The 27329-nt window shown below is 54.2% G+C and overlaps 1 protein-coding gene across 2 annotated transcripts in view; it reads left to right on the top strand.

Moving 5' to 3' along the window:
- NOL4L (nucleolar protein 4 like) overlaps positions 1-27329 on the top strand; it is an 84830-nt gene that overhangs the window by 711 nt on the left and 56790 nt on the right. Inside the window, exons 1-4 of one of the 2 annotated variants that reach the window (XM_029915991.1) lie at positions 2511-2665; positions 7305-7460; positions 13225-13336; positions 21559-21668. In XM_029915991.1, coding sequence (XP_029771851.1) covers positions 2525-2665; positions 7305-7460; positions 13225-13336; positions 21559-21668 — 519 coding nt within the window. In that variant the 5' untranslated portion in view covers positions 2511-2524. Of the gene's footprint in view, positions 1-2510; positions 2666-7304; positions 7461-13224; positions 13337-21558; positions 21669-27329 lie in introns of those variants that run through there. The other variant, XM_029915992.1, reaches the window with a different exon arrangement.

The raw sequence follows: 27329 nt of genomic DNA, 5'->3' as shown, positions 1-27329 counted from the left end.
CCGCCCGAGCAGCTGTCAGCGGCGCGCGCGGCCGGGCCGGCCCCAGCGCGCACTGTCAACAGTCATTAGCTCGCGGGCCCTCCCCTTCCCCTCGAGCTCCCCCGTGCCCCCCACCCCAGCGCAGGGTGGGGCCCGCACCTGGGGCCTCCGCTCGTTAGCGCGCCAGGCCGCCCGTCGCTGCCCCGGAGGGACCCGCCCGCTGGGCCTCCTTGGCTCAGAGCCGCCCCCTTCCGCTTAGAAGCACCCCCCCCCCTCAGCGACCCTGGTCCCAGTCCTTGGCCGTGGCGCCCAAGGGAGGCTTGTCTCCAGAGTCCCAGAACGCACCCTTTCGGAGTGGTCGCCACTACGGTCATTTATGTGGGTCTCGCCCAGGGTAGGCGCTGTTTGTGCACCACTTGGATTCCACAGCCGTCCTGTCACATTGTACCATATACACACAGGAGGAAACTGAGGCTCAGGCAGGCCAGTCCTTTGGCTAGGGTCAGGGCTGGATTGTCTTCAGGCCTGTGACCTCACCCCTAGGGCACCCCCAGGCCAGAATCCCGGAGCCAGGCCCCAACACCCACCCCCCATTTCCCTTCCTCCAGCCTCACAGTGCCCTTGGTTGCTCCCTCCCTCCATCCCTTAACCTGGGGGTCATTGCCCCTTCCTGCCAAAAGGGGAACACTTTGACCCACTGCACCCCTTTTGCTTCCCACTCTTTCTCCCTCATCCTTTCCAGACATCCCAGAGCTAACCAAAAAAAAAAAAAAAAAGGAAAAGAAAAAAAATATTCAGAACTGCTTGAAGGATATGGCATCCCTCAAAGGTAGCGCTGCTGTCATTCAGGGACTGATCCCAGGCACCTTTCTGTGGCCCCGGGTGTGCATTTCGGTCCCGGCGTGATTTAAAAGAAGATGGAGGTTCAGCGAAGCAGAAAGGAGGTCTTGGAATATGTGAGGCCTGCTCCAGATGGCAGGTGGGCCGCGGTGGCGGGCAGTACTAGCAGTTGGAGATTGTGCAGAGGGGTGGAGAGGAGCCTTGTATACGTATTTATTTATTTATCAGGGGTGTGGTCTCCCTCTCCCAGCCAGAGCTCACTGCAACTATGAGTCCTAAGATTCTGGTGCAGATCTTTGTTTTAGAGGGTTGGTTTTTGGTTTGATGTTGGTTTTGGTTTCCAGCCCACAGTTAGTAGTATTTATAACTGACAGATATTCAGGTACCGTCCGTGTTCCATTGGGGCAATACCCTCCCCTCCATCACCTGAATGCCCAGCTTTTCAAACGATGACTGGCTTCCCATGGGGATTCTGTTGAGAAAGCTTCTGGCAATCTGGGTGCAGGTCTTCATTCTGGCCTTCCTCTTTTCAGTCTCTCAGTTCAGGGTGGCTTGTAAATTTCCTGTCCACCTCTTTCCTTTGCCTCTAAGAACCCTTTTGGGAGGCTGACTCCTCCCCCAGCCCTGCCAGGAGCTGGAAGAAGGCTTTGTAGGAACCACCAGCCCCCGCCCACCCCCAAACTGCTACCCCCACTTGCAAAACCTCAGCCCTGCCTGAATTTATGAAAGTATGGTTTGGGTGACAGGAGGACCAGCCGCAGTTCCAGAAGTTGTAAGTAGCCTGCAGCTGATATTGGCAGTAACGTTTGCCTGTAATGGCAGCCACTTAGATGGCTGACTGAGACAGGATGGAACAGACCCCTCACATTTCCCTGTGCAATCAACCCCCTGAAGTCCTAGACCCCCACATAAGTGGTAGCCAAAGGTGTGTCTCCCCAGGGGTGGGCTCTTCTGCTGACTGACTTTCTCCTCTGATGGTGATCTTGTTGATTTTTATGCTTTGTCAAGAGCTGGCCCTGAAATGCACCAAAAGGCCACCTTCTAAGGACTTTCTATGTGGTTTCTTCCTCTACTATAGGAACCCAGTTGAGAAATGTCCCTGCTATTTAGCCACATCCTCTCAATCATGGCCTCATCATTGTTGGAAGGCCCACACTGTTAATATGGTGGTGCTGCCCTCGCCAGCACCCTCGTGGCCTCAGTGAGCCCACCTCGATAGATGTGTAAATTATTAGCAGCAAGTGACCTCGAAGTTCCAATGGAGATGACAGACCTGAAATCCGTTAGCAGTTGTACAGGGGGCTATTTATTTGGCTTGGTGGAAAGACAGGCAAGGTTCAGGCAGATTCAGTAGCTCACCTGAGGGAGGCCACCCTGGGCCGGGACCCAGTGGCCTGGCAAGGTCCGCTCATCTCTTCCGTGTAGGCCTGCATACCCTGGTAGTACAATCCTCCTGAGCATCAGATCATTTGAGGAAACTGAGGAAGCCGGGAAAGACCTGTCAAGGGATGACCCTCTTAAGTATTAGTTAATTTTGCCAGGGAGGACTTAAGAATCTGACTTATACTAACATTACCTAATTTATACTAACATTACCCAAGTAAGATTGTTTTGTTCCCACCAACAGGACAGTTGGTCTTCAGTGAAGGAGAGGAAAATAATATTAGGCCTAGAAGCACAGAGCAGGCATATATTGACTGAGCCAATGCCAGTTTCCTTCCTCATTACCTCCCTATCTGAATCATGGAGACATTCTAATCAGCGATTCTCAAAATCTGTTGTGCATCGGAATCATCAGGGAAGCCCTATTAAAAGCCCCCAGAGAGCAAGATTTGGTGGGCCTGAGGTGAGGCCTGAGAATTTGCGTTTCTATCAAGTCCCCAGGTGAAGCCCACTCAAATAGTCTAGGGACCACACTTTGGGGCCACTGCTCTAAATATTCTGAAATATGAGTGGTATATACATCGACATTTGGTGATTTCCTCAATAACTCGAAACCTGGCCTTTAGTTTAGAACCCACCTGGACTGCTTTAAGGGAAGATGGTGATGTCCAAGAAAGGTCGTAGCTCTGTGAAATCTTTAACACTATTGCTATGTCTGGTTTTGTTGGCCTGGGTCTGACTGGCTGCTTTGGAGTTGGCTGGTTCCAAAGGATGTAGTTTGTTGCCATGGCAATATTCTTCCCCAAGCAGGAAGGCCCCAGAGGTTGGTCCTGCGCCACTGACCATGTATTTCTTGTGGCTTTTCCCTTGTGGTGCTGCAGGGTTCCATTCCATCACTCCTGGTTGGTGGTCCCAGGAAACTGGGGTTAGTCAGGAGGCTCTGGGCCCCCTCTTCATTCAGCCTGTGAATGAAGTGAGCTTTGTCAAGCCAAGGCCCAGCTTACGTAGGGCCCTGGATCAGATTAAGCTAATTTGGGTACAAAGCAGAAGTGGTTGGCAGGGGCATCCCAAGGCTATGGGGAAGGTGCTTTCTGCTCCTTTAATTAGCAGCTCTTGCCTGATAGCACCGAGTCTGGATTCTCAGCTCAGGAAGGCTTGCTTCTCCTGCAGCACTTAGCATGAAGGTTATTACCTCTGTAGATGCAGGGCATGGCAGAGATGTCTCGCGCGTGACTGCCGTGGGATCCCTTTGTTCTCTTCCCAGGGTTCTCCTTGAAGGACAGACAGATATCCTGGTGCTCTTCCCTTAGGGTGGAGCACACATGGTGTCCAGGTGGCCACGGCTCACCAGAGGACAGTTCAAGGTGGGGCTCTGCAGACCTTGTGTGGTTTGAATTTGGGTTGCTTACAAGCCCTTTCTTTTCCTGTGTACGTCTCTGCAGTTGAGAGAGACCAATTACAGGACCCAGGTTTGAACATCAGGGGAGATCACAATAGATTTTTAAAGAGGGAGCTACTAAAAATGATCCCTGAAGAATTTATCTGGGATAATTTTATAGTCACATTGGACCAGGTACAAAGCTGCTGGGTACCTGTGTCTGCCTTAGAATGGGGATAAGAAGCTGGGGACAGAGATAGGCCAGGCACTGGGCAGTGAATTTTGCTGTTTAGTCTGGGTTGGTTAGTTACACCTTGACTTTAGGAAAATTTATTTCAAGTTTGTGTGACAGCCTTCACGTGTTACTTAGGAATTACGTAGGACTGTGCATCTCCTCTGATGGTGGCTGTTGCCTTGGGGGACCTGTGCTGCAGCCTGAATGGATCGGAGGGACAGGAGATAAGAGCAAATTCCCAAACACAAAATGTCCAAGTTCAGTGGGTCCAGAGGGAAGAGATGAACATTTATAAGTCTATATGTGCCAGATGTCTGACATACACCTTTGAAACAGCCAACAAGGACTTTTTAGGCTCATTTTACAGTTGAGGAAACTGAGTTTCAGGAGGTCAAGAAGTGGGACACCTGGCTGGCTCAATTGGTGGAGCATGATCTCAGGGTTGTGAGTTCAAGCCCCACATTGGGTATAGAGATTACTTAAAATTAAAAAAAAAAAAACGTCAAGAAGGGACCTGCCCAAGATCACCAAGCTAGTTAGGGGACACTTTTCATTCACTTACCTGAAATACTGTCTTTCATCAGATTATTTTCTTTCTCCATTCCTTCCCACCAAATTTTATCTCCATTTTCCAGAAGGGTCTAACTTCTGGCTTGAAATGGTTTAAGAGCAGAGAAGTCTATTCACTTTTAAAGAGCTAAGCCCATCATTATGCCTCTAGATTCAGATTATCAAAATGTTGTGGACTACCCATCTTATTATACTTTTTTTTATTATTAAAGCTTAACAGAGATATAGAAAAGTACACAGATTGCAAAGTGTTTAGATTAATGGCTTTTTACAAAAAGAACACACCTGTAAGAACACCACCCAGATCGAGAAACAGAAACCCAGTTATGTTTTTATTCTTATGATCCTTGTGTTAGTGTTTGTCAACATGAACCTCTGGCTAGAGGTATATTATTATAACTGAGCTGTCATAATATTTGTCTCATCCAACTCTGTCACAGCAGCATTTGAATATCCCCAAAATGCTGGGTAGTTATAAGTCAGCCAATGATCAAGTTTGTCACTGATGAGCCCCATTTACAGATGGCCCAGGACGTCAGAGGGGACTTCAGATACCCCCAGGAAAGGGGTAACGGTAACTCCTGAGAGAGTTTAAGAAAAGAAGAGTCATGGAATTTTACAGCTCAGCTCATAAGTGAAGCTCAGGGAGGCTGAAGAGTTTGCCCACAATCTCCCAGCAAGGAAGCAGGACCAGCAGGCAGTACCTCCTACACACACACACACACACACACACACACACACACACACACATACACACATACCCCAGATGCATGCTATCTGAGAAGTCCCCATTGAAATGGATCCTGACTAGGAAGGAAGCCATTGGCAAGAGGAGCCATACAGGGCCAATGGGGTCACCACCCAGGGTCACCACCCATGGATGCTGCCCACTGGCTCTAGAATTTGGCACCCTTCACTCCAGATGCCCATCTGCTCTCAAGTGGGCCACTGGCAGAGACAGCCCTGTTCGCCCATCGTGGCATATTGGGAGAGTTGCTGGATAAAACCAAGCCCCGTCTGTGGCCAGAATGTTTTGTGAGCAAGTGTCCCATTTAGCACCGCCTCTGTTTTCCTGGGACTGCAAAGACTTAAACCAGCTCTGCCACTTACCAGACACTGAACCACAGGCAGGTCCTGGCCCCAACAGCCTCCCAGGCTTGTTGCGATGCTCAGCCCTACCACAGCTAAGGGAAGCTTTGCAAATGACAAAGCCCTTCTTAATTACAGTATTTGTCCAGCAGCTCCTATGGGCTGGGTTTGCTGCTCAGTGCTCTACAGTGTAGAGCACTCAGAAAAGGTGCTCTGTTATCCCCATTTGCTAGATAAAGGACCTGAGGATCAGAGAAGCAAAACAACTGTTCAGGGTCACACAGCCACTTTGGTGATAGGCTCCATTCAAACTGGGGAAGCCTGTGTCTCAACTCTCCTGCCTGGCTGCTGTTTACAGTCTTTTAGTGATTTACTGAGCCTCGCATGTCCGGCATGGTTCTAGCTGCCAGGGAGACGGCCAGGAGCCAACTGATGAAGTCCGCATCCTCATAGAGCTGATGTTCTTTTTTTTTTTTTAAAGCATTCTTTTAAAAAATTTTTTTAATGTTTATTTCTTGAGAGAGAGTCAGAGCGCGAGTGTGGGAGGGGTAGAGAGAGGGGGAGACACAGAATACGAAACAGGCTCCAGGCTCCGAGCTGTCAGCACAGAGCCCGATGCAGGGCTTGAACCCATGAACCATGAGATCATGATCTGAGCCGAAGTTGGCCACCCAACCAACTGAGCCTCCCAGGCGCCCCTGAGAGCTGACTCTCTTGAGCCGTGAGCAAGATCCTTTAGGAAAGAATTCTCTGGGAGATTTGTGTTTTGGACACTTTTAGAGAAAAGCCTGTTTTCTTTTCTCCCATCTTACCCCCGCCCCACACACACCTGGTTGCACTTCCTCTGTGAAGCCCCCCAGAGCTTTCTAGGTCTCTCCATAGGGAGATGATGGCTAGGAGCTGGGTGTCCCCAAGCCTGTGTACATCCTGCGCCCTATGCATAAAGACCTCGCTCTGCAGTCTGCTCCCTTATGGGCCTGGCCACACCCCCTAGCCTCATGCTCTGCAGTTTCCCTGCCCCCTCCCAGCCCTGCTGGTGGGGGACAGCAGGTGTCTGCCCAGCCACAGGACCCCCCCACCCCCCCCGCTCAATCCTGGCACACCTTCTCAGGACCAGATGACAGCACTCCTGCCAGCCTGGTAAGAGGCTCAAGGGCTTCACGGCCACCTTGCCCACGAGGCCCCGCCACCTCCACGTGGCCTTGTGTCTGTTATTCTCTGTATCTCCACACACAAAGAGCCTGGGTCTGCTGCTGGCGCCCGGCTGCTGGAGTGGGGAGGGCAGGCCGTGGTGGAAAGCTTTTCGGAAAGGCCAGGGTGGAGGCAGGAGTCACCCAGGTGATGAGAGCCATTCCCCTGGGACCCCAGCCCAGGACCACAGTGAAAGGTTACTGCTAATTGGCGAGCTCCTGATGGGCTGCATCTACTTAGCACCCCCCGCCCCGAGACTTCCAGGATGGTCTTGGCACGGCATGTGATTTGAGAGCGCCCCGCCTGAGTCTGCCACAATCTGTCTGAAATTGTGAACATGGAGCCTCTCGGTTTTTTAATTTGTATTTTCGTTGTTGTCGTTCTCTGCCCATTGTTTCTGGTAGACTTGGTAGCAGCCGCCACCCTGACTCTGGTGCCCCCCCGCCCCCCCCACCCTCCCCTGCCTCTGGGGCCCTTTGGACCGGCTCCTTCCACCCTCAGCCCCCAGCCCTACCTCCGCGGGCCTTGCGGGTCAGGGAGCAGCGCCGTCCCTGCCCCGACCCGTTACCAGACCTCAGGGCCCAGCCCTCACCCTGCCGTCGTCCCTGACACTAACACAGCTTGTCCACCCCGTCGCAGGGGGCAGATGGCCTGTCGGAGCCGGAGGGCATCTCTCTGAAGCGGGTCGCTGTGGTGGAAGATTTCTTTGACATCATCTACTCGATGCATGTGGAGAGCTCAGCGGAGCCAGGCAAAGCCCCCAAGCACGCCGGGCAGAAGAAAACCTACCGAGCGGTGAGAGTCCTGTCTCTGGGCCTCTGTGGGCAGCCCCAGGCCTTGGCAGGAGGCCATGGGCTCTGCACATGTTGGGCGGGGGCGGGGAGGGGAGCTGAGGCGTGATGAAACAGCCTTTGGGGACCCAGGGGGGCACAGGGCAAGGGCACTGGCAGCCAGAGATGGCTCAAGGGGGGCGAGGGGCGGGTTCTGTGGTCTGAGCACAAAGGAGAGGCAGGTTGAAGGGAGTGAGGGAGGGGAGGGGAGAGGAGAGGGACGAGGGCAGGAGCGAAGCCCTCTTCCCAGCTTCTGCTTCATTCATTCCCTTCCCCACCCCCCTCCCCCAGCCCCTTGCAGCCTGTTCTGGGACTGTGGGGGTGGGGGCGGCTAGATAATAATAATCAAAAGAGCAAATACTTCCATGGCACTTACTGGGTGCCAGGCCTGCCCTAAATGCTTCCTGTGTATGGGTTCGTCCAATCCCATACACCCTGTGAAGTCAGTACATGAAGTTCCCCAGGGGAAGTCTGAGGACCTGCTCCCTGCCTTCAGGGAGATCACAATTCTATTTGGGGTGGGGAGGCCGAGAGCAAAACCAAGAGGCAAGAACCAGAAATGTATCCAAGACTAGCTTTGAGGGCACAAGAACTCTGAGGGCCTTCAGCAGCAGTACCTCCAGACTCTGATGTCCAGGGGGGCTTCGTGGAGAAGATGGTGCATACGCTGGCGTTCTAAGCTTGGGGAGGCAGAAGGGAGCAGGGAGGCCAATCTAGGGCTAGGAAACGTCACACTTGGGAGGTGTGGGAGACAGCGGCTAGAGAAGGAGGGCCCTACCTGTGTTCTGGTCCCATCCCCGTTGACTGCCATTGACACAGTTCGTGCACAGCTCCGAGCCCAGGACCCACCACTAAACCAACAAAGCCAAGCACTATACGTTCATTAATGCCTCAGAGCAATTTTGGGATGGAGGCACTATGCCCATTTTGCAGTTAAGGAAACCAAGACCTAAAGAGTTGATCTAAGGTCACACAGCACTTAAGTCACAGGCAGCCAGTGTCCTCGTGCCCCCCATGTGTTAACTTTCTCTCTAGCTTCTTACCTGCCCCTCTGTACCAGGGCTTCCCCACCCAAATGGGCTTCCCCACTGTGAACTCCACCCCCCACCCCAAATTCTTTGCATAAAAAGCTTTGGGCTACTTTGGCAGTAGCCTGTATAAGTCTATAATCTTCCTATATGGCCTGAGTTCTAAGGGTATTCCCACCAGAGGGCCATACACCAAGGTAGGGACAGCCAAGTCAGAAGCTGTGTGGGCCCCTTGGTATTAATGAGGCCTAACACATTTTCTCAGCATTAAATTTGTCAGTGCTGGGCAGTTTGCATGTGCCAGGCTCTGCGCTCAGCACTTTCTGTGCACCAGTTCTCTGAGCCTTTACTAGGACAAAGAGTGTATATGTAGACATACATACATGATCAAGGGAATATATATATATATATATATACACACACACACACACGTTACTGTCAGCTCCATTTTATAGATGGGGAAAATCAGGCTTAGAGGGATGCACAGCCTGCCTTGAGGTCACCCCTCTGATGCTCAGAGGCAGGCAGCTGGACCCAGAGCCTGTGCCCTGACCACTACACATCCTATCTCCCCACACATCCCCCTTGTTCGGCTAGTAAGGCTGAAGGCTTGTGGTCAAGGTAAATGGGCTTGGCCCAGGCAGACCACGTGACTTCCCTGGTCCCCTTGCTGGCCGGCACCAGGCCTCGCCCGCAGGCACTCCCTGGGTATGTACGTGGGCTGGGTCAGCGGCCTCCACGCTGCAGAGAGGGCAGGGCTGGGCTGGTTCTGCCAGCCTCTGTGTCCCTGGGCCCTGTGTCCAGCCCTTTGCTCTGCACTTCCTGGCTTCTCGTCCATATGCCCGCCGCGTGCCCCACTTCCCGCTGCCCAGCCTGGAGCTGGCACATGACTGGCAGAGGGCCAGCTGGGCTGTGCACAGAGCTGGAATTTCAGCAGCAGGGCCAAGGCTGAGTGGAGCAGGCCAGGGCCCTCCCGCAGTGGGTGTGAAGGCCAAGGGGGCTGCTGTACCTCCCTTCCCACCGTGTGCCTCCTCTCCCTTCCCCCTCCTCTTCCCCATCTGTCACCCTTCTCTTGCCACCCTTTCCTTTTTGGGGGGTGGGGGTGGTGCCTGGATGCTTTTGTCCCCCTGCTTTTCATCTGCTCCCATTTCCCTCAACCCAAGCGTGGCTCTTCAGGCCCATCCATGCCTGGGAAAGAGCCCCCAAGGAAACTGTGCCGACGGCTGCAGAGAGGCACAGCCTGGCACCATGGGGTTTGTATCAGGGCCCTGGCTGAGAGTTTTTGGACCTGTCTCTGTGTGTGTTGCCAAGCCTGAATCCTGGGACTTACTTGCCGTCTCTAGGGCACCGGAGACCTTCCAGATTCTTATAGGCCTGGGGTGCCTGCAGGAAGCAGGGGGCTGGAAGGAGATGGGCAGACTTGTTCAAGGGCATTGAAGGAGGCACATTCTTCTGTGGGAAAAAGAAGCTTCTGGCCCCCACCACTATCCAGCAATAGATCAGAGAGGGCAGATACTGAGGTTTTTGGAACTGAAGGTATATGAGCCAGGGATAGATGGCCGTTTGAATGGATGATGCAAGGGGGTCCCATTTTGTAAGAGAAGATCCTGCCTCATGCGGCCTCTGATGCAGTGTGACCAGAGGATCGAAGGACCCGCAGGGGGACTTGCCCATGCCAGGGTCTGGGGAGGGTCCCAAGGGTTTCCACAGAGTCCTCTGGTCCCACATAGAGGACTGATCCTTTCTCAAGGGGGCTTTTCTGGTGTCCGCACCCATCTGGGTTGGAGCAAGCTCTTTGCTTCCTCTCTCCCAGGGTGCTGGTAAGCTAGATCAAGCTGCCGAGTCCGGGTCTGGCTGCTCTGACCACTTTGGAGCTGGGGCCAGATGTGGTCAGCAGCTGCTCCAGGCCCACCACGTGCTAATCCACTGCAGGGCAGCAGGAGGATCTTGTAAAGTGGTGCAAATCCCCCCAATTGGCCTCATCTGTCCTTGTCAGCCCCTGATCTGGGGAGCAAAATGGTGCCTTACAAGTCTCTGCAAATAGTTTCTGCTCTCCCTGCCGGTGAAATCTCCCTCCGTTTTACCGCCAGGCAAATTCACTTGTGGGTCTCAGTGTCCAGGCAGGAGGCCGCCTCAAGCAAGGCAGCAGGCAGCAGAGGGAAGCTGGGTGGGGACAGTGGTCCTGGGGCTTCCCTCCCTAAACATAGCAGCTCCGTCTCCATCTGTTTCCCACTGGGGGCTTCAGCATAAGCGACTACTTCCAGAACTGTGTCTTGGAGCTCAAAAACTATCAGAAAACCACCGCCCTATTGGCTAGAGCATGAGCTAGTATTGTCCTCCTCTCTTCAGCTCTTCCTGGAGTCCCATGGCCTTGAGCATCCATGTTGTCGAACAGAAATGGATGTCCCATTTCTCACATGGACAAACCAGATGAGTGAACCGAAAGATGCCCGGAGGAGGCCAAAGGGCACCCGGTGCCCCCTACCCCATGCAGGTCCCTACAGCAGCATGGAGCTGGACGCCACACTTGACTGGCTCCCCACGGGGTGCTTAGTGAGGCTGCAGACATTCCAGGCGCTCGTGGCAGGGCTCCCTCCTGGTCCTCAGACAGCTCCGAGGACTCCTCATCTATACATCTGGAGTCCACCCCAGCCGCCCCTGTGTGGGGCCTGGGGCCAGAATGTGTGCACCTAATACCGCACCCCCCCCACCAGCTTTGCATATGGCTGGGGTCCCTGCCGAGGCCAGGAGAGCTGTGGCCACCACCCTGGCCCCTGGGCTGGGCCCTCCTGGGAACTGTCCCTGAGCCCTCTGTGGGTCAGGTGCGCCCAGGCCAGGAGGGCTCTCCTTGAGTGCTGCGAAGACGAGGTCCGCCCGGCAGCAGGCGAGCTCTCTAGTGAATAGGGCTGTCCCTCTGGTGCTGACTCTCCTTTCCCAGGAGACTGTGACCCCCCTGCCCCCCCAGACCTCAGCTCACCTCTTCTAGGTCTCCCTGGGATACCTCCCCTTGTGTTGCAGAACCTCTGATGTCACCTGTTTGCCTGACTCAGCCACAGCCCCCCTCTCAGCCCAGTGGGCACCCTTCCTTCTCGCCCGTTTACTCTTGGAGACGGCAACCCTTCGTGGGGCCCAACCCTCCCAACCTTGAAGGCCCAAGACCCACCACCTGCCACCCCGACCCGTACAGCTTCCAGGCAGGTGGAGCTGTGAATGAAGATGTCCGTGTGTGTGGCAGGGAAGCCCCCATCCCACAGCCCTCAGGCCGGAGGAGGATGGGCTGCGTGCCCTCCCATCCACCCGCTCCAATCAGAGAGCTGGGGTTTGCCCTTGTCCCTGACCTCCAGAGGAAGGCAATCAGACGGGGAATTTGGAAAGGAGATAACTCATCAAGGAGACTGCCTGCTCCGCAGAGCATCAAATCAGCTGAGAAATAACAATTGTGTCACCAAAATTAACTCTGCGTCTGCAGCCGGCCACCAAGCAGGAGTGGCCCCCGAGCTCCACAGGCCAGCTGAGCAGGGGGCACGGCCTGAGCCAGTCCTCTGAGGGCCTGGCCGAAGCCCTGGGACCCTGCCCGCCCCGCCCCCCCCCATCCCATCCACTCCGCCTTGCCCTACTCCACCCCCTGACCACCGCAGAGAAGGGACAGGCACTTGTGCATCCCCCAGCAGCAGACCTGGTGCTGTCCTGAAGAGCAGTCCCCTTCCCCTGTGGGCTGACCGGAGCCCTCAGCCAACTTTCCCCGGCTGGGCTGCAGCAAGGAGGGAGGAATGCTGGGGCGATGCTGCCCCTTAGTGGAGAGCCGTGGAAGGGCCTTAGCTCTGGAAACCCTGCGAACACAGCCGGGGAACCTGGGCCTACGAGGCAGCCACACCAGGGCCAGTGTGTTTCCCAAAACCCAGAGCAAGAGTAGATGGCCTTGGCGGCTGGGCCCGCACCCGCTTCTCCACTCCCTTGCTTAGCCTTTTTTTTTGCTTCCCCTCCCATCTATTCCACTTTCCTGCCTACACCTGCTTTCTCCTCCCTGGCTCCAGGAGGCCCCCTGGAGGCAACCATGGAAGGTGTGACCCGGAGCACAGGCTTTTGGTCCAGCCCCACCTCTAAAGAGCTGTGTGACCTTGGGCAAATTGGTTTACATCTCTGGGCCTCGTGATTGCACATGCAACCTAGGGGTCGTTGACAGCCCAGTTTGAAAAATCTGATCCCTTGGCACCAGACTTTCACAGCTCTCACTAAAAATGTTCTTGATCTGTGAGTTGTTACAGGAAGAGCTTCTAGAACCTTGGGCTCTGTTCATAGGCCTGGAGCCAGTGGCTTTGTAAGTGGGTCTCTGCTTATCCATCTCTAAGAACAGAAATTTTTCATCCTCCCCTAAAGCAGTGCCTATACGCTCATTTTTCAGTAGCAATAATAAAATGCTCTGAGAGGAGTGTTACTTATTAAAATATAGGTTAGATAATGTTTAAGTGTTTTTGCTTTTTCCATTTTTAAGCTCCTTTATTCAAAATTGGAGAATAAATCATTTTCTGTAAGAGTCCTCGCTCATTCCCATGGCTAAGAATCGAAGTCACCTGCTCCTCAGTCCCTTCCCTTCCTGGCAAGGGCCAAACACCTGCCACCTGAGCACCGACCTTGGTGACCTGGTGACCAAAGCACCTCCCCCTGGGCCCATATAATGAGCAAACCTCCTCTCTCCCCCAGATTGCGGAGACCTATGCCTTCCTTCCGCGAGAAGCCGTGACTCGGTTCCTGATGAGCTGCACAGAGTGTCAGAAGAGGATGCACTTTAATTCCAATGGCCTGGAGCCCAAAGGTAGGGGGGAAGGCAGGCATGCTGGTGGCTTGGGGGAGGCTGTGCAGGGAAGGGCCCTCCCACTAGCAAGGCCTGCCCTTTGCTGGCACAGACAGAAAAGTGCACGGCCAGCAGTTGTCACAACTCCCAGAGGCCAGTGTGGGTTCCTGCCCAGAGAACTTCGATGCTGGTTTTTTGTTGTGTGTGTGTGTGTGTGTGTGTGTGTGTGTATGTGTGTTTTCAGCTTAAAAAAAACATCAGGTTTCATTTAAAAACCAATGGTACAGTGCTACTTCGTTTTAAGCCCTCTTCTACTGAGGTTCTTGGTGATGATCACCTCGCCCCATTCCCTGAGCACCTTTATTCTTGCCACCCAGGCCTCACCCTGGGCAATGTCCTCATGGGTCTGGTCTCACCGGCCTGACTGCGGGCTCTCTGAAGACAGGAGCACACCCCTCGCCCCGCACCCACTGTAGTCCATCCTCCGTCAGTATCTGTTCCCTCGCTGCGAACATCCAGGAAGCCTGCGGGGATTACTTCGAATTTAAATGTCCAGAGCACCTGTGACCCGCCGAGGTTGGTTCCTTGGGCCAGTGTCCATGCTCTCCAGCTCTGCCCTCCCCCCTGAGATGCAGCAAGGACCCCCTATTCCAGTCCCCTCAACCCCTCACCCCGCACACGCCCAGAGGCCTCCAGTGAGTCTGGGGCCCGTTTGTTCGAAGGTGGCTGTGGCCCAGGGAGGTGGGCCGATACACGAGGCCGAGGTGACTATAACGCTGTCCTGAGACATGGTGCTCAGCTGGGCGATTATCAGGGCTTCCAGGCGGCTCCTGGGCCTCAGGACTTAGAGGTTGCTAACGTCAGTGGGTGTTCTGCCTGAAGATGGGAACAGACTCGGGGTGCAGGGCAGGCTGTTCACTTGGGTGGTACTCAAGCAGCATCCCCCATTTCTGGGGAAGGAGAAACCAGCAGCAAAGCACAAAGTAGGTGACAACAAAGAAACTGGAGCCTAGGTATCGGTGTTTGGGCTTCTTTTCTCACTTTGCTGGTCTCCAGTGTGTGTGTGTGGGACTCCGACACCAGCTGACTCCCCGACTCCAGAAGCCGTTCTGTCCATGGGGTCATTAGGCCACGGCTGCTTCACCAGGCACACTGGGAAGCTTCTAAAGTATGTGGGACAGAATAAGGGTGGTTAATTCTTCACAAACACTGGGTTCATGGATTAAGAGCAGAGCCCCCAGGCCACACTGGGTGGGTTCGAGTCCCAGCTTTGCCGGTCAACAGCAGTGCATCCTGAACAAGTGACTTAATCTCTCCGAGCCTCAGTTTCCTCATCTGTGAAGTGGGGTGAGTCATGGTGCCTACCTCAGGGGGCTGACGAGTTGGAGAGTTAATCCAGGCCTGTACCTGGCACAGGGCTGCTGCCCAGGAGGAGCGAGCCGGGGCTGTTGCAGTTATTATAGTACCAAGAGTGCCTCAGAGGCCCCTGCTCCGCTGGCCTGGTCCCGGCTAAAGGGCTGCAACCTCGGGCCAGGACTGTTTGGTTCCTGCAAAGAGGCCAGAGGGCTTTCCCTGCTGCACCCCCACCCTGTCAGGGTCTGGGTCCCAGGGGCACAGCATGCCCTGGTGGTGGCTGCCTGTCCCCTCCTATTCTGGCCTGTTTCCATAGCAACTGACAGAGTCCCATGGAAGCACTAGCCTTGGGGGACAGAGGCCAGGCCGAGAGGGGCTGTGTTTGCAGGCTGCCCTGGGGTGTCCACAGGCTCCTCTGTTCTGCTGCCTCACTCTCCACTGCTGTGGAGGATGTCCGTCACCCCCCTACCCCCAGCCGAGAAGGCTGCAGGTCGGGGCTCAAGGCTGCGGCTCCACTCCTCCTGTCTGTGGGCCCAGAGGGCGATGTGGAGCACAGAGCAGAGCGGCAGCCTGTGTCTTCTCCAGGCTGCCACCATCATGCCCCCACCTCTGGAAGGAGGAGGGAGGAGAAGGATGGGAGGGAGGTGGAGAAGAAGGAGAGGGAGAGGGAGAGAGAGAGAAAGAGAATGCACTTCATGCCAGGAGGGAGCCGCCTAGAATATAAACCAGCTCTGTATGCTCGGTGCCCGAGCTTCCCTTTCCAGGGCTTGGGCTCCAGGCGGGACAGAGCTCAGGCAGCGCGAGGCTGTGGGGTCCCGTCCTTGCCAGTCCTCAGGCAGAATGCCACTTCTGTGTCCCTAGGGGAGGAGCTCCCACGCAGAGAGAGGAGGAGGTGCCGAGGGAGCAGGAGACAGTGCAGCCCATGGAAAAGCCTGGTCTGGGTGCGGTGGGGCAGGGGGATGGGGGGGGGGGGATGTCCAGCAGGCCTGGGTGCACCCTGCTGTGCGCCCTGCTGCGTGTCCTCTGGCTAGCTGGGGACCTCTCTGCTCCTAACAGCTTCTATGATCCTAGGAGGTATCTGTCTCAGCTTGCCAATAAGAAAATGAGGCACAGATAGGCATCATGGTGAAATCGGTTGTCCAGGCTCTACCAGAAGGCAGGAGAACTTATTTGATCATCAGCAAAATGGGAGTAACACCTCCCTCTTGGAGCTGAATCAGAGCCCATTCTGGAGGGCGCCTGCTGTGGCAGGGACCCTGTGAACATCAGTCTGTTTCCCCCACCCTACTGGGCGTATGTACCCTGGAATCACTAGAAGGCTGATGTTGAGGCGGCCCCCGCAGGGAGACCCCCCAGTCAGCCAGCCTACCAGGTGGCTGAGCAAGAGGGAAGGGCCTGATTCCTGGAAGCTGCCCGTGGAGAGCCTTGGAGTGGAAAAGGCTCCCTGTCTGCTAAATGGCTAGAGGCATTAGCTGCCTGGTCCCTTCTCCTACCCCAGCTGAGAGCCCACAGAGCTCATCTCCTCCCACCAGGCTGGCCTCTCTGGATGAAGCCACACTGCTCTGCTTGCTCTTCAACTCTCCCTGTGTCCTCTCTCGCCCCAGGCCCCAGAGGCAGGCCTGTGTTCCTGTCCCAGGAAGGTGGGGCAGGAGGGGACAGGGAACAGGATGGAGACTTCTCGAGGGGCTGTTGGGAAAATGCCTGGCCTCCTGGCCTCGTGTTAGAAAGAAAGAAAGGAAGCAAAGCAGCCTCCCCTCCTCAGCAGTTTGTCCCCGGCAGAGCGTGGGGGCCTGGACAGTCCCGCGCCCTCCCCCCACTGCCAGGAGCACAAACAAAGGAGGCGGCGGAGGATCAGGAAGTCCAAGGATGGGAAATTCCAGGGCCTCCGGGCTCCACGCTCCTTTTCCACCACCCCAGAGCGAGTCCAGGCAAAGAGGGGACAGAGAGTGAGAACCGGGTGTGCCCTCAGACCAGCCCTAGCTCCTGGGGAAAGGGCCTCTGGAGGCGGCTCTGGTTTTCTTTGATGTGACAAAATATTATTTGCAAGGCAGCAAAGTAGGAGTTAGCAGTGGGCAACCCAGTTATCTACTAAAGGGTCCCTTCCTGGGAAACGGGCTTGTCCACCTGGGCGGTGATTCCTTCACTTCGAGGCCCGGACTCCTCTGTGCCCGGCCCCTGCGGATCCCTCCTTCCGGTCCCCCCCACACATCACCCCCTTGCAACTGGTTCTGTCCCCTGCAGAGTCTTTCCTGTGCTGGCCAGACCTGGCCGAGTTCTCATACTCCCTTGCTGTGTGACGGGGCGGGGGGGGGGGGGCCTCATCTGTAAAATGGGGTTATTAACACAAGTGCGGAGCTGCTAGCCAGTGCTGAGCAGCCGTCAGCTACGTGGTTGAACACTGTTCAGATCCGCCCTCCACAGAGCCGCCTTGAGTGACCCGAGGCCCTCCGAACACTTCCTCCTCTGACCTCTAATGGATTCCACATTGGTCCCACCCCGCCGAGTGCAGGGGTTGTACCCAGAATCCCCCACCTTCCCTGCTCTGAATGCACACACATCGGTGCTCCTCAAATACTTGCTGGTCTGCTGACTCGCTCCCCTGGGAAAGAGGCTTTCTGTCCCTTTTGAGCCAGCCCCAGGCCTCAGGTCTCTGTTCCCAGATCTGAACACCAGCACAGGCTGGCTGGTCTCGTGGCTCATCTACGCCCTCATCACACATCCCTCAACATCCAGCCCTGTCTGGGAGAGCTCTTGCCACCGGCACCTGAAGCCACAGGTCTCTGTGGACTGAGTTCTTCCATTCTGCAGGCGAAAGCTCATGAGAATTGCCCCCTTTTGCTCCACATGGAGGAGTGAGGGCCACTACCTCCGCTGAGATTTGCCTTGATGGGTGTGTGCCATTGGAGCCCCACTGTGGAGGTCAGCACTTGGCTCAGGCCCAGCCTCCGCATCACTGATTCTTTTCAAGGCCATCAAACCAGGGCCAGCTCTTGGGCAGGCTGCAGTTTTCCTCAGTAAAGCACGTTGAGACATTTCTTTGAGTGATTCCTCTGCTTCGCTCTTGGCAGCCTACTGGGTTATGGTGGCTCAGTGGCCCGAACTCACCAGGGGTATCATTTAGTGGCTTGAGCATGGCCGCTGTGTGTGCTGACCCCAGTGGGGGCTGGCCTGTCTCAGTCACTTCTCACCCATTCGTGCGTCCACCTTAGCTTATGCCCATCCTGGCATTCGTCTGGCCTGTGGGCACATGACTCCACGGAGTCCCCAGAGCTCCTGGACCTACCACTGGCTTCTGCACCACTCCCCTCTTTCCTAATAAGTTGATCCTCTTGACGTGAGCCCCTTACCGCCTCCAGAGCCCCCTGGCCGCCAGAAACCCTGCCTGCCTTTCTCCTCACTGTGGTCCCACAGCCAGCTCCCTGGCATGTTCCCTCCTCTGGAATGCCCCACCCCCACCCCAGCCCTCCTCTGCCCTGCCTCCAGAACTCTCACGTCTGGAGCCCTAGGCGTGAGCACTCCACTGCACTTGGATCTGATGGATTTGTGCGTGCACGCTCAAGGCCTCCTGGTCTCCCCTCCAGGCAGGGCATCCTGCCTCCTCTTCCGGAGCCCTCCCGCTCACCTCTGCACACTAGAAGTGGTTTCAGATCTGTGGACCTGCTGGGGACGGAACAGGCCAAGGAATATCCCTTCCCCCTCCTCCCAAGAGCACCATCCTAGCCATTGGTTGTTTGTTTTCTTTCCTAAACCAAGCTATAGCCAGCTCTATTAGAGATGCCTTCTCATGAGCAGTCATGGTATTTTAGGCAGGACATTGGTGACCATTAGGAAAAAACACACAGTGCCCAGCCTGCATGGATGACGAAACTCAGAGAGATGCCATGACACTCCATGAGGTCTTCACTTGCGGCCCTGACCAGCGATCCTCAGGACGGGGCAGCCCTGCTCATGTACCATGTCATCTGACACCTTCTCACCAGACACCCGTGTCTTTGAGGAAATGAAACGGAAATGGCAGAGCTCTCCGTATGGAGACCCAGGATCTGAAAACAGGAACTGTGGCTCTTTTGAGTGACACGCTCCCAATGCGGTTGCTCAAATGCCTGCCTCACATATGGCTTCCAACCCCGTCGATTTGCAGGGAGTCAGGTCCCAACCTGCCCCCGGGCTTACGGAGCTCAAGTCTGGGGGAGGGGTGGGGGCACGAGAAGAGGACTAACGGACACTGGAACTGGTTTTAGCTCCCTCACCGCCAGGCGCCCGGGCGAAGGTGCCCACATGCAGGCCTGTCAGAACCCTCTGCCCCAGAACCGGGAGGAAACCTCTATAAAAAAAAGAAAGTTCAGCTCATGTGAAGCCACATGAATCTGGGATATTCTATTAGTGACATTCACTTCTCCCTCAAAGAACAAAAATCTTCCTCAAGGAACCCCAAAAACTCTGAGTGTGACAACATAGCTTTAAATAGCAAACTGTACTTGTGCATTTTTATAAACCTTGAAGATATTAGCCATGCAGTCATGCAAAGTACACCGCCGCAAAATGACACCCCCTCGGCCCCCAGGCCCGGCCTCCACGGACCCCGTTCTCTGCAGGACCGTCTCTGTCCTTGTCAAAGCAGGGACTCCCTTGTCCCCTTTGGGAGTTTCACCCCCTTGTTTGCAGGGGCTTTTTTCTTTATTGTAAAATACAACATAAAACATGTCATTTTAGTAATTGTTAAGGGTACGTCCGGCGGCATTAATTACATTCACACCACTGAGCAACCCTCCCCATGGGGTGTTTCCAGAACGTTCTCACCGCCCCAGACAGCAACCACGTGCCCGTGAAGCAATAACTCCCATGTGCAACCCCCAGTCTCCAGTAACCTCTGTGCAGCTGTCTGTCTCAGTGGTCGGGCCTACTCTCAATATTCCAGCTGGGTGCAATCCTAGCCGCTCTGTCCTTGTGCGGCTGGCTTCTTTCATTCAGCATAGCGTTTCCAAGGTTGCAGGGACCTGCCTGGCCTGGGCTCCGGCTCCTGCATTCCTCCACCGAGGCGCCAGCACCCGCTTGCCCTTGAGCCCACCTCTCCCTCATGGTGGTGGTGGTGGTGGTGGTGGAGGAGCACAGGCTCTGGCGAGTCCAGAAGTCCCTCCTGGTTCTCCTTGTCCTCGTCACACTGCTCAAATCCGAGCCCCTGAGCAGAATGAGGCACCAGGGGGAGCCTCCGGCCAAAGGCCTGGAGTCTTGGAGGCAGAAAGAGGAGGCCAGAGGCCAGGTAACCAAGACTATTCGCTAAGAGGAGGGTGAAGCTGGGTCAAGTGACTAGATGACCAAAGGAGGCCCCGCTTTGTGTGACAGGTCCCCGCAGGTGACTCCAGGGTTTTGAGGCTGGTCACAGCAAGAGGCGTCTGCAGAGAAAGCTGGACTGGGGAGAGGGGGCGACGGGCTCCATTTCAGTCATGCTCCCTGTCTTCCTTGACTTGTTAGTCTGTCCCTTATGGTACCCACAGTGGTGCCTCAGACACAGCACACAGTGGCTGGGCACTGTCCACGGCCGCAGCTTCTGCAGATTTCACAAGTCATGGAACAGTCCAGGGGCGCCTGCACGGCTCAGTCGGGTAAGCGTCCGACTTCCTCAGGTCATGATCTTGTGGTTCGTAGATTGGAAACCCGAGTCTGTGCTGACAGCTCGGAGCCTGGAATCTGCTTCAGATTCTGTATCTTCCTCTCTCTCTGCCCCTCCCTTGCTCACATTCTGTTTCTCTCTCGCTCTCAAAAATAACATTAAAAAAAAATTTTTTTAAAGAGTTACAGAACAGTCCTACCCTTGGACCCCTGAATTCCCTTTTTTGGAGTACAATCAGAAATACGGCCAATATTCATGCACAATGACGTTCCTTATAGTTCTGTTTATAATAGCCTCCAATAGGAAACAACCTAAATGGCCAATCATCAGCAAATGACTTAAGTAAGTTATGATTAAACAGTACACAGCCATAAAAACACTTTGCAAAGCAAGAGTTTTGATGGTGGGGGAGACGACCATGACAATGTTACGTGGAAAAAAATGTTTTTAAGCAAACGATAATTTTCTATATGCATTTTCGTATCAAGTACGTCAAGAAGAGAAGACACGGGGAAAAAATAAACAGAAGCATGTGTCAAGCTGCTTAGTGCAATTATTGGGGTGTCTTTTTTTTTTTTGCCTTTACATCCTTCCACGTTTTGCAAATGCTGTACAAAAAGAACATGCATGACTTTGATCTTCAGGACAAGAAAGCAATAAATGGGAGGAACAGAGCTCCTCTCCATGTGATCTAGGAGGAACCAGAATTTGGGCGGGGGTCGTGGAGGCCTGGCCCAGACCTGTGAGCCATATGGTACCTGACAGTGCTTTTGAGGGACGCTGTGGGGGTGGGAGATGGGGTCAGGTGGTGGCGGCAGGTGTGCACCAGGAAGCTGGCCTACACCAGGGTTGGAAACGAAAACGCCTTTGAGGGCCCAGCGAGTATCCCAATCAAGTGGAAATGTGCATAGGAAATGGTAGGGGCTGTGGCAAAACAAAACGGAGCATTCACACCCTGTCTAAAGCGGCTTTTGGGAGGCTGCCCTGGTTGGTGGCCAGGTGGGAGGGTGGGCCCTGTGTGACCAGGGTGTCCCAGGAAGCCCGACAGTCCAGTTTATAACATGTGAATGCTTGCTCAACACTGGTGCCTGACTGAAAAATATCTTCAGGGCCTTGCAGTCCACATCCACAGGCCACATGTGGTGGGTGAGCCACCCGTTTGTGAGCTCTGGCCCGTTCCTTCCTCCTCCTCAGGCTCGGTGTGGGTGACAGGGTATGGTGCCTGCCAGGGAGCCCATGGCCCCGACTGAAAGTGGCTTCCTTTTGCTCCTCCTGCCAGAAAACGAACCTCCCTCCCCACTGGTCTCCGGAATCATCGATTACAACATGCCCCTTACCTCCACGTACCTGAAGCAGATGAAGTTGCGAGTGATGAACTCCCAGGAGCAGGTAAGGCGCATGTGCCTCCTCTCCTTGCCCCGCCCGGAAGCGTCCTAACCCGCCTGGGTGTGCCTGGGCCTTTCCAGGGTGTGGGGGCCACAGCAGGTGTAAGCGCACTGGAAATCGAAGAGGACCTTACCTGGTTATCTGGTCCTTGCAGTCCAGGCTGAGGGGGAGGGGATAGGGGTGGAAAGAATGTGTTCAGGCTTCACAGAACTTGCCCGAAGGGCAGGGGTGAAGGAGGGGGTGTGCGTGAGCTGTCGACCTTGGCTCTTAGGTTGTTCTCTCTCTGCTTTTTGCCCTTTGTCTGCTATGTCACTCACCTCCTTTCCCCAGGGAGGCAAGAGACAGAGACAAAGAGAGAGAGAAGCACCCTGGCTGCTTGCTGTGGCCTCTCACTCTGGGGGCCCAGAGAGGCCAGAGGATGGGCCTTGGAGGGTGGCCCGGGTGAGATAAGGCCCTGGGGCCCCCTGGCCGTCCCAGACTCCCCAGCTGTGGATTGCCAAGTGCTATCAGCCACCATGGAAACAGGCTCTGAAAAGAAAACCACTCCTGCCTGCTTCCCCACGCAGTCTACCTTCTAGCCCTTTGCAAAGCAAGTAGCATGACTGTCCTTCAGGCAAGGACTAGGTGAATGCCACCCCCTCCCTCCACCACTGCCTAAAACCAGAGTAGTGATTCCTCACGCGGCTTCAAACGTTCTCATCTGCCGCGACCTCCGAACCTACTAGGCCTCTGAGGCCTCCTTCAGGGGAATGGGTTCTTCCTCCGCACCCCCGTTGAGAGTCTGCCCGGCCCTGGGTGCGTGCTATCCCGAATACCGCTGGTCTCCTTGACAACCTGAGGGTGTGTGTGTGCACGTGCTCGCGGAGTGGGTGATGTCTCTACAGCCAGCTCCAAGGTGATGTAGCAGGATGTTTAGGTAGTGTCCAGGGCCGTGGCAGCCACTTGGAGGATTTGAGCTGGGCTGCTTGCGCGACTCGTTTTGCCCTCCCCCAAAGAGGATGGATGTCCTCCCAGCCCCTAAAGGTTGAATGAAGTAAGTCTTGATCTGGGTCTCTGTGCCTCCCGCATCTTCCCGCCTGACATGGTCTCTGTGACGGTTACACCCCGAAGAAACTTCATGTAACGTCAGTGGGGGAAATGGTGTGGGGGTTCTAACTCATGACGGTAAAATTGTTTCTGTGTGGAACGCCACTCCTCCGGCGGCACTTTTGTTAATAGTTACAGAATCTAAACACCACCGTGCGCGTTCAGGGCGAGCTCTCTGACTACGTTGAAGGGTAATTTCTTGTCCCGTAACCTCCACCCTGTCATAAGCGCCTGGCTTCTTGCACATTCTCTTCACTGTTTTCGTCCGTCACCATGAAATGCAGAGCCACTCAAACAGCTAGCGGTATGGCTCTTTCTTTCCTTCGGCGCAGCGTTAGGTTCAGCATGAGAGCCAGCAGTGGTCCGCATAGCCCGTGCGGCAATCCCTCGTTACCAGATCCTGTGATATTTTGTTTCGTTACACAGATTCTTACTATCTGTGGGGAATTAAAGCTATCGGCTAGGTGCATTTGCAAGGATTCAATCATTCAACAAATATTCCTGGAGCCCTCCCCCATGAGCTCATCTAGGGATGAGCAAGTCTTCGGAACTACCGTTTCTAGTTCTTTCTTATGATTTGAGGGGAAACAAACACTAATGAAAAAAAAATCACACACAGGTGCCCAGCTTAGAGGAGGTAGTAATAAACAATTGGAGGGAAAACTTAATCAGTTATCACAGTGCAGCTCTGAGGGTGCCCTGCGGGGGGAGTGCTCTTAGATGGGCTTGAGGTGTGAACTGAGGCAGGGCTTTGCTTCCGAAACGGATGCGTAAGCTGAGATGGAGGTCTGAAGGGAAGAGCTCCAGCCTAAGGAAACAGCTTGTGCAAAGGCCCTGTGGCTTGAGGGAGGACAGTGCCCATGAGAATCTGAGAGGCTGATGCGGAGAGTGTGAGGTATTCTGTTGCTAAAGAAAAAGGGGGAAGACACAAGTGTTGAGCAAAGAAGCACGTGGGTGTCTGTGAATGAAAGTTCATGAAACAAGATGGACAAAATACCCTGGTGAGGTTTGGGCTACTCACAAAGGAAAGGCGGGTTGTGAGGAGGTGTTTTTCTCCCGGGTGCGCTGAGAGTCCAGCTGGGACTGAAGTTGACGGCAAGTGTCTTGGAGTCGACTCTGTCTTCCTCGCCTTCGTTCCTGGTTTCCCAGGTGGGGGCCCTCAGACAGTATCCTCTCTTGTTCCCCCTGTGCGGCGGGAGCTCACCGGTGCCCACCTTTCTCGCATGCCGGGGAGGAGAGACCGCATCCTTCCTCAGCCCTAGGGCCTTGCATCTGCCGGGCTCCCGCACTTCCTGTGTAGCAGCGCGCTCGCGGGGCCTCAGTCTCTCAGGCAATCCCTGCTCTGTGGTGAAACAAGAAATTGCTCATCGGATTATTTATCTGTAAGAGCAAGGAAGGGCCAGGGACCCAGAAGTCTTTGATTCTTCAGCTTGAGTTGAAACTAAAAATACATATATTTGCATCAGTAGCTTGTCTCCTGGGGGGACGTGGGAGTCGGGCTCCCCTCGGGGCCAGTGAGCGGCATGCTGTACGAACACGGCCATGGGCCTGGCTCTGCCACGGTCACATCCCCTGTGCTGATGAGGCTCTGAAAGTGGCTTCGTTCCCTGAAGCATCCTTCTGACCCCGAAATGCTGACAGGGGGGCGCCTGGAGAGTTGCAGATCACTCCTGCAGGCCCTGTGGGAGATACACCTAATTGTAAAGTCACAGGACCTGGGATAAGTGATATTTTATTCATGGCTAACAAGGCTCTCCATCTGAAAACTCTGGGTAAGAAAAATCCCAGTAATTAATTTTTTTTCCAGCATTACATATCCAGGAGACAAATAGTAAGGCAAGTAGAACATATTCCCTCGCTTTACTTCTGTCTAGCACACGGCAAACAGGTGGTGGGGCTTACTCACAAACGACAGAATCACATTACTTGTCCAGTTGTGTCAAATTAGTAAGCCGAGAAATGGGCCCTTCTCCACAGAGGATGTTGGGTAATATGCAAATCTAATAACAATATTCACACACAGAGGAAAAAAGATTCTTCTGGAGGTCCGAATTTTCAATACAGCAAATATTAATGGTGTCCTCAACATGCAAGACATTTGGGGGTCAGACACCAGCCTTCCAGGACCTCCGTCCCAAGACACAGAGCCCAGGAGCTGTCATCAGCGTGGCCCCATTGAGCTGAAAACAGGAGTGTAGTCTGATAAGATCTTTCCCCCCCTTACTTGGGAAAACTCTAATAAAGACATAAAACTGAAGTCACATTTCATTGTACTGATGAGGAAAACACTTTCTTGTAGGGGGCGGGGTAGGAGGATTTCCTGCGCTGAGGGCTGTCCCTTGGAGAATGCTCTGTAGCATTCTGTCACAAGATGAGGTCTCAGGGGCGTGTGCCACACTCACAGGGCCAGAGCAGCAGGCACGCGCCACCACAATGGCCGGCCTGGCAGATCCCCCTGCAGGGCTGTGTGCGGGGTGCACGGAAGAGGAGTGCTAGGGTGTCCTCATGCGGCCACCGGCTTGCTTTTCTGCATCACTTGGTTTTCTTTCATACTTTTTTTTTAAAGAAATGTTTTTTTAATGTCTATTTATTTTTGAGAGAGAGCATGAGCAGGGGAGGGACGAAGGGGAGGGGCAGAGGATCCGAAGCAGGCTCTGTGCTGACAGCAGATAGTCTAATGTAGGGCTCAAACCCCCGAACCATGAGATCATGCCCTGAGCCGAAGTCAGATGCTTAACCGACCAAGTCACCCAGGTGCCCTCGTACTAATTACACAGGTAACACATGACCTCAGTAGCGAAAAGCAAAAGCATGGTGATAAAAATCACCACCACCACTCAGGTCACTGAGTATTTTGGGATACAGCCTTCTAGACTACTGAATAGAAAGAGGATTATCCAACACAAAAACTATGTTTGCTTTTCTTCTTTTTTTTTAATTTAAAAAAAAAGTTTATTTTTGAGAGAGAGAGAGACGAAGTGCAAGCAGGGGAGGGGCAGAGAGAGAGGGAGACACAGAATCCAAAGCAGACTCCAGGCTCTAAACTATCAGCACAGAGCTGATGGTGGGGCTCGAACTCACAAACTGTAAGATTGTGACATGAGCGGAAGTCATACACTCGGCCAACTGAGCCACCCAGGAGCAGGGTGGGTGGGTGCTTTGCTTTTCTGATGCTGATTTTTCATGTTATCAGAGTATCTTTACCCTCTCGGCCTAGATATTTTCTACATACCAAATAAACTGGTTATATAATTTTCCTGCCATTGACTTGCTCCTTCACCTATATCCATCCATTTATTCATTTACTCATCTATCCACCCACCTATTCACCCACTCATCCTTCCACCCTTCCATTCATCCACCTACCCATCTATCCACCCACCACCAATCCGTCCATCCACCGACCCATCCACCCACTCACCCACCCATCCACCCATACATCCACCCATCTGTCCACCCACTCACCCACGCATCTACCCACCCATCCACCCACCCATCTACCCACCCATCCATCCACCCATCCACCCACCCATCCATCCGTCTATCCACCCATCTACTCATCCATCCATCCACTCATTCATCCACTTACCCACCCACCCACCCACCTATATCCATCTATCCATCCATCAGCCCATCTACCCATCCATCCATCTATCCATCCATCAACCCATCTACCCATCCATCCATCCATCCATCCATCCATCCACCCACCCACCTATCCATCCTTCTATCCATCGCACACTGTAGCCAAGCATGGTTGCAGGTGCTAAGGAAACAGTGGTGAACAGAGAGGCAAGTCTATGCCCTGCTGGCTCTTACAGTTCAGTGATAGAGATAAGGAAGACTCAAATCAACACTCTGGGGTTTTAGAGGAGGAACGGAGGGACAAGGAAGTGAGCCAGGTGGGTGCTGTTGCATGCACAGGGTTATTCATTAGGCACTTGTTCTATGTCCAGCACTTCCCACACTTTACCCTCTACCCTCACAGCCCTGCAGGGTCCCACTATTATCCTCACTTTGCAGATTCCATAGCTCAGGCTCAGCAAGGTTCAGCACTTGCTCAAGGTCACACAACCACTGACATGGATGACACTCACATCTCTTCCAACCCCTTGAACCTGTGCACCTGCCAGAGCCCCAAGCCCCTTCTCCCCACACTTACCGGATGAGGATGTGCTCTTTAAGAATCTGAAGCTGGTGTGTCACCCCTGGGGTTGGAGGAGGGGAAATGTGCCGGCGGAGCACAGCAAGGGGCTTTTGTTTGGCCTGGGAACTGGGATCTGCTTTAAATACATGACGCTTAAGGAAATACCGCGAGAGGAACTTGGCAGGGGCTGGGGTTGGGAGGAAGGTCACCCCTACCTGTGTGTGCTCAGTTATCTGTGGGGGTACATGTATAATTTGATATGCACATTATGGGTGATGTTATCCTGATCTTTCCTTAGATTCCAGTGTTTGAACCAAGACCCTATAGTAGAAATCGTATCCAGATCTGGAAGGAGGGAGACGGATTGTGTTCTTTCCTCTGCCACATCCATTTTGTAGATGTGGAGGCTGAGACCCCTCGATCTTTTTTTT

This window comes from Suricata suricatta, chromosome 12, assembly GCF_006229205.1.
Source record: "Suricata suricatta isolate VVHF042 chromosome 12, meerkat_22Aug2017_6uvM2_HiC, whole genome shotgun sequence".
Lineage (NCBI taxonomy): Eukaryota > Metazoa > Chordata > Mammalia > Carnivora > Herpestidae > Suricata > Suricata suricatta.
Note: the sequence above shows the minus strand (reverse complement) of the source record. Positions and strands in the feature narration are given on the sequence as shown.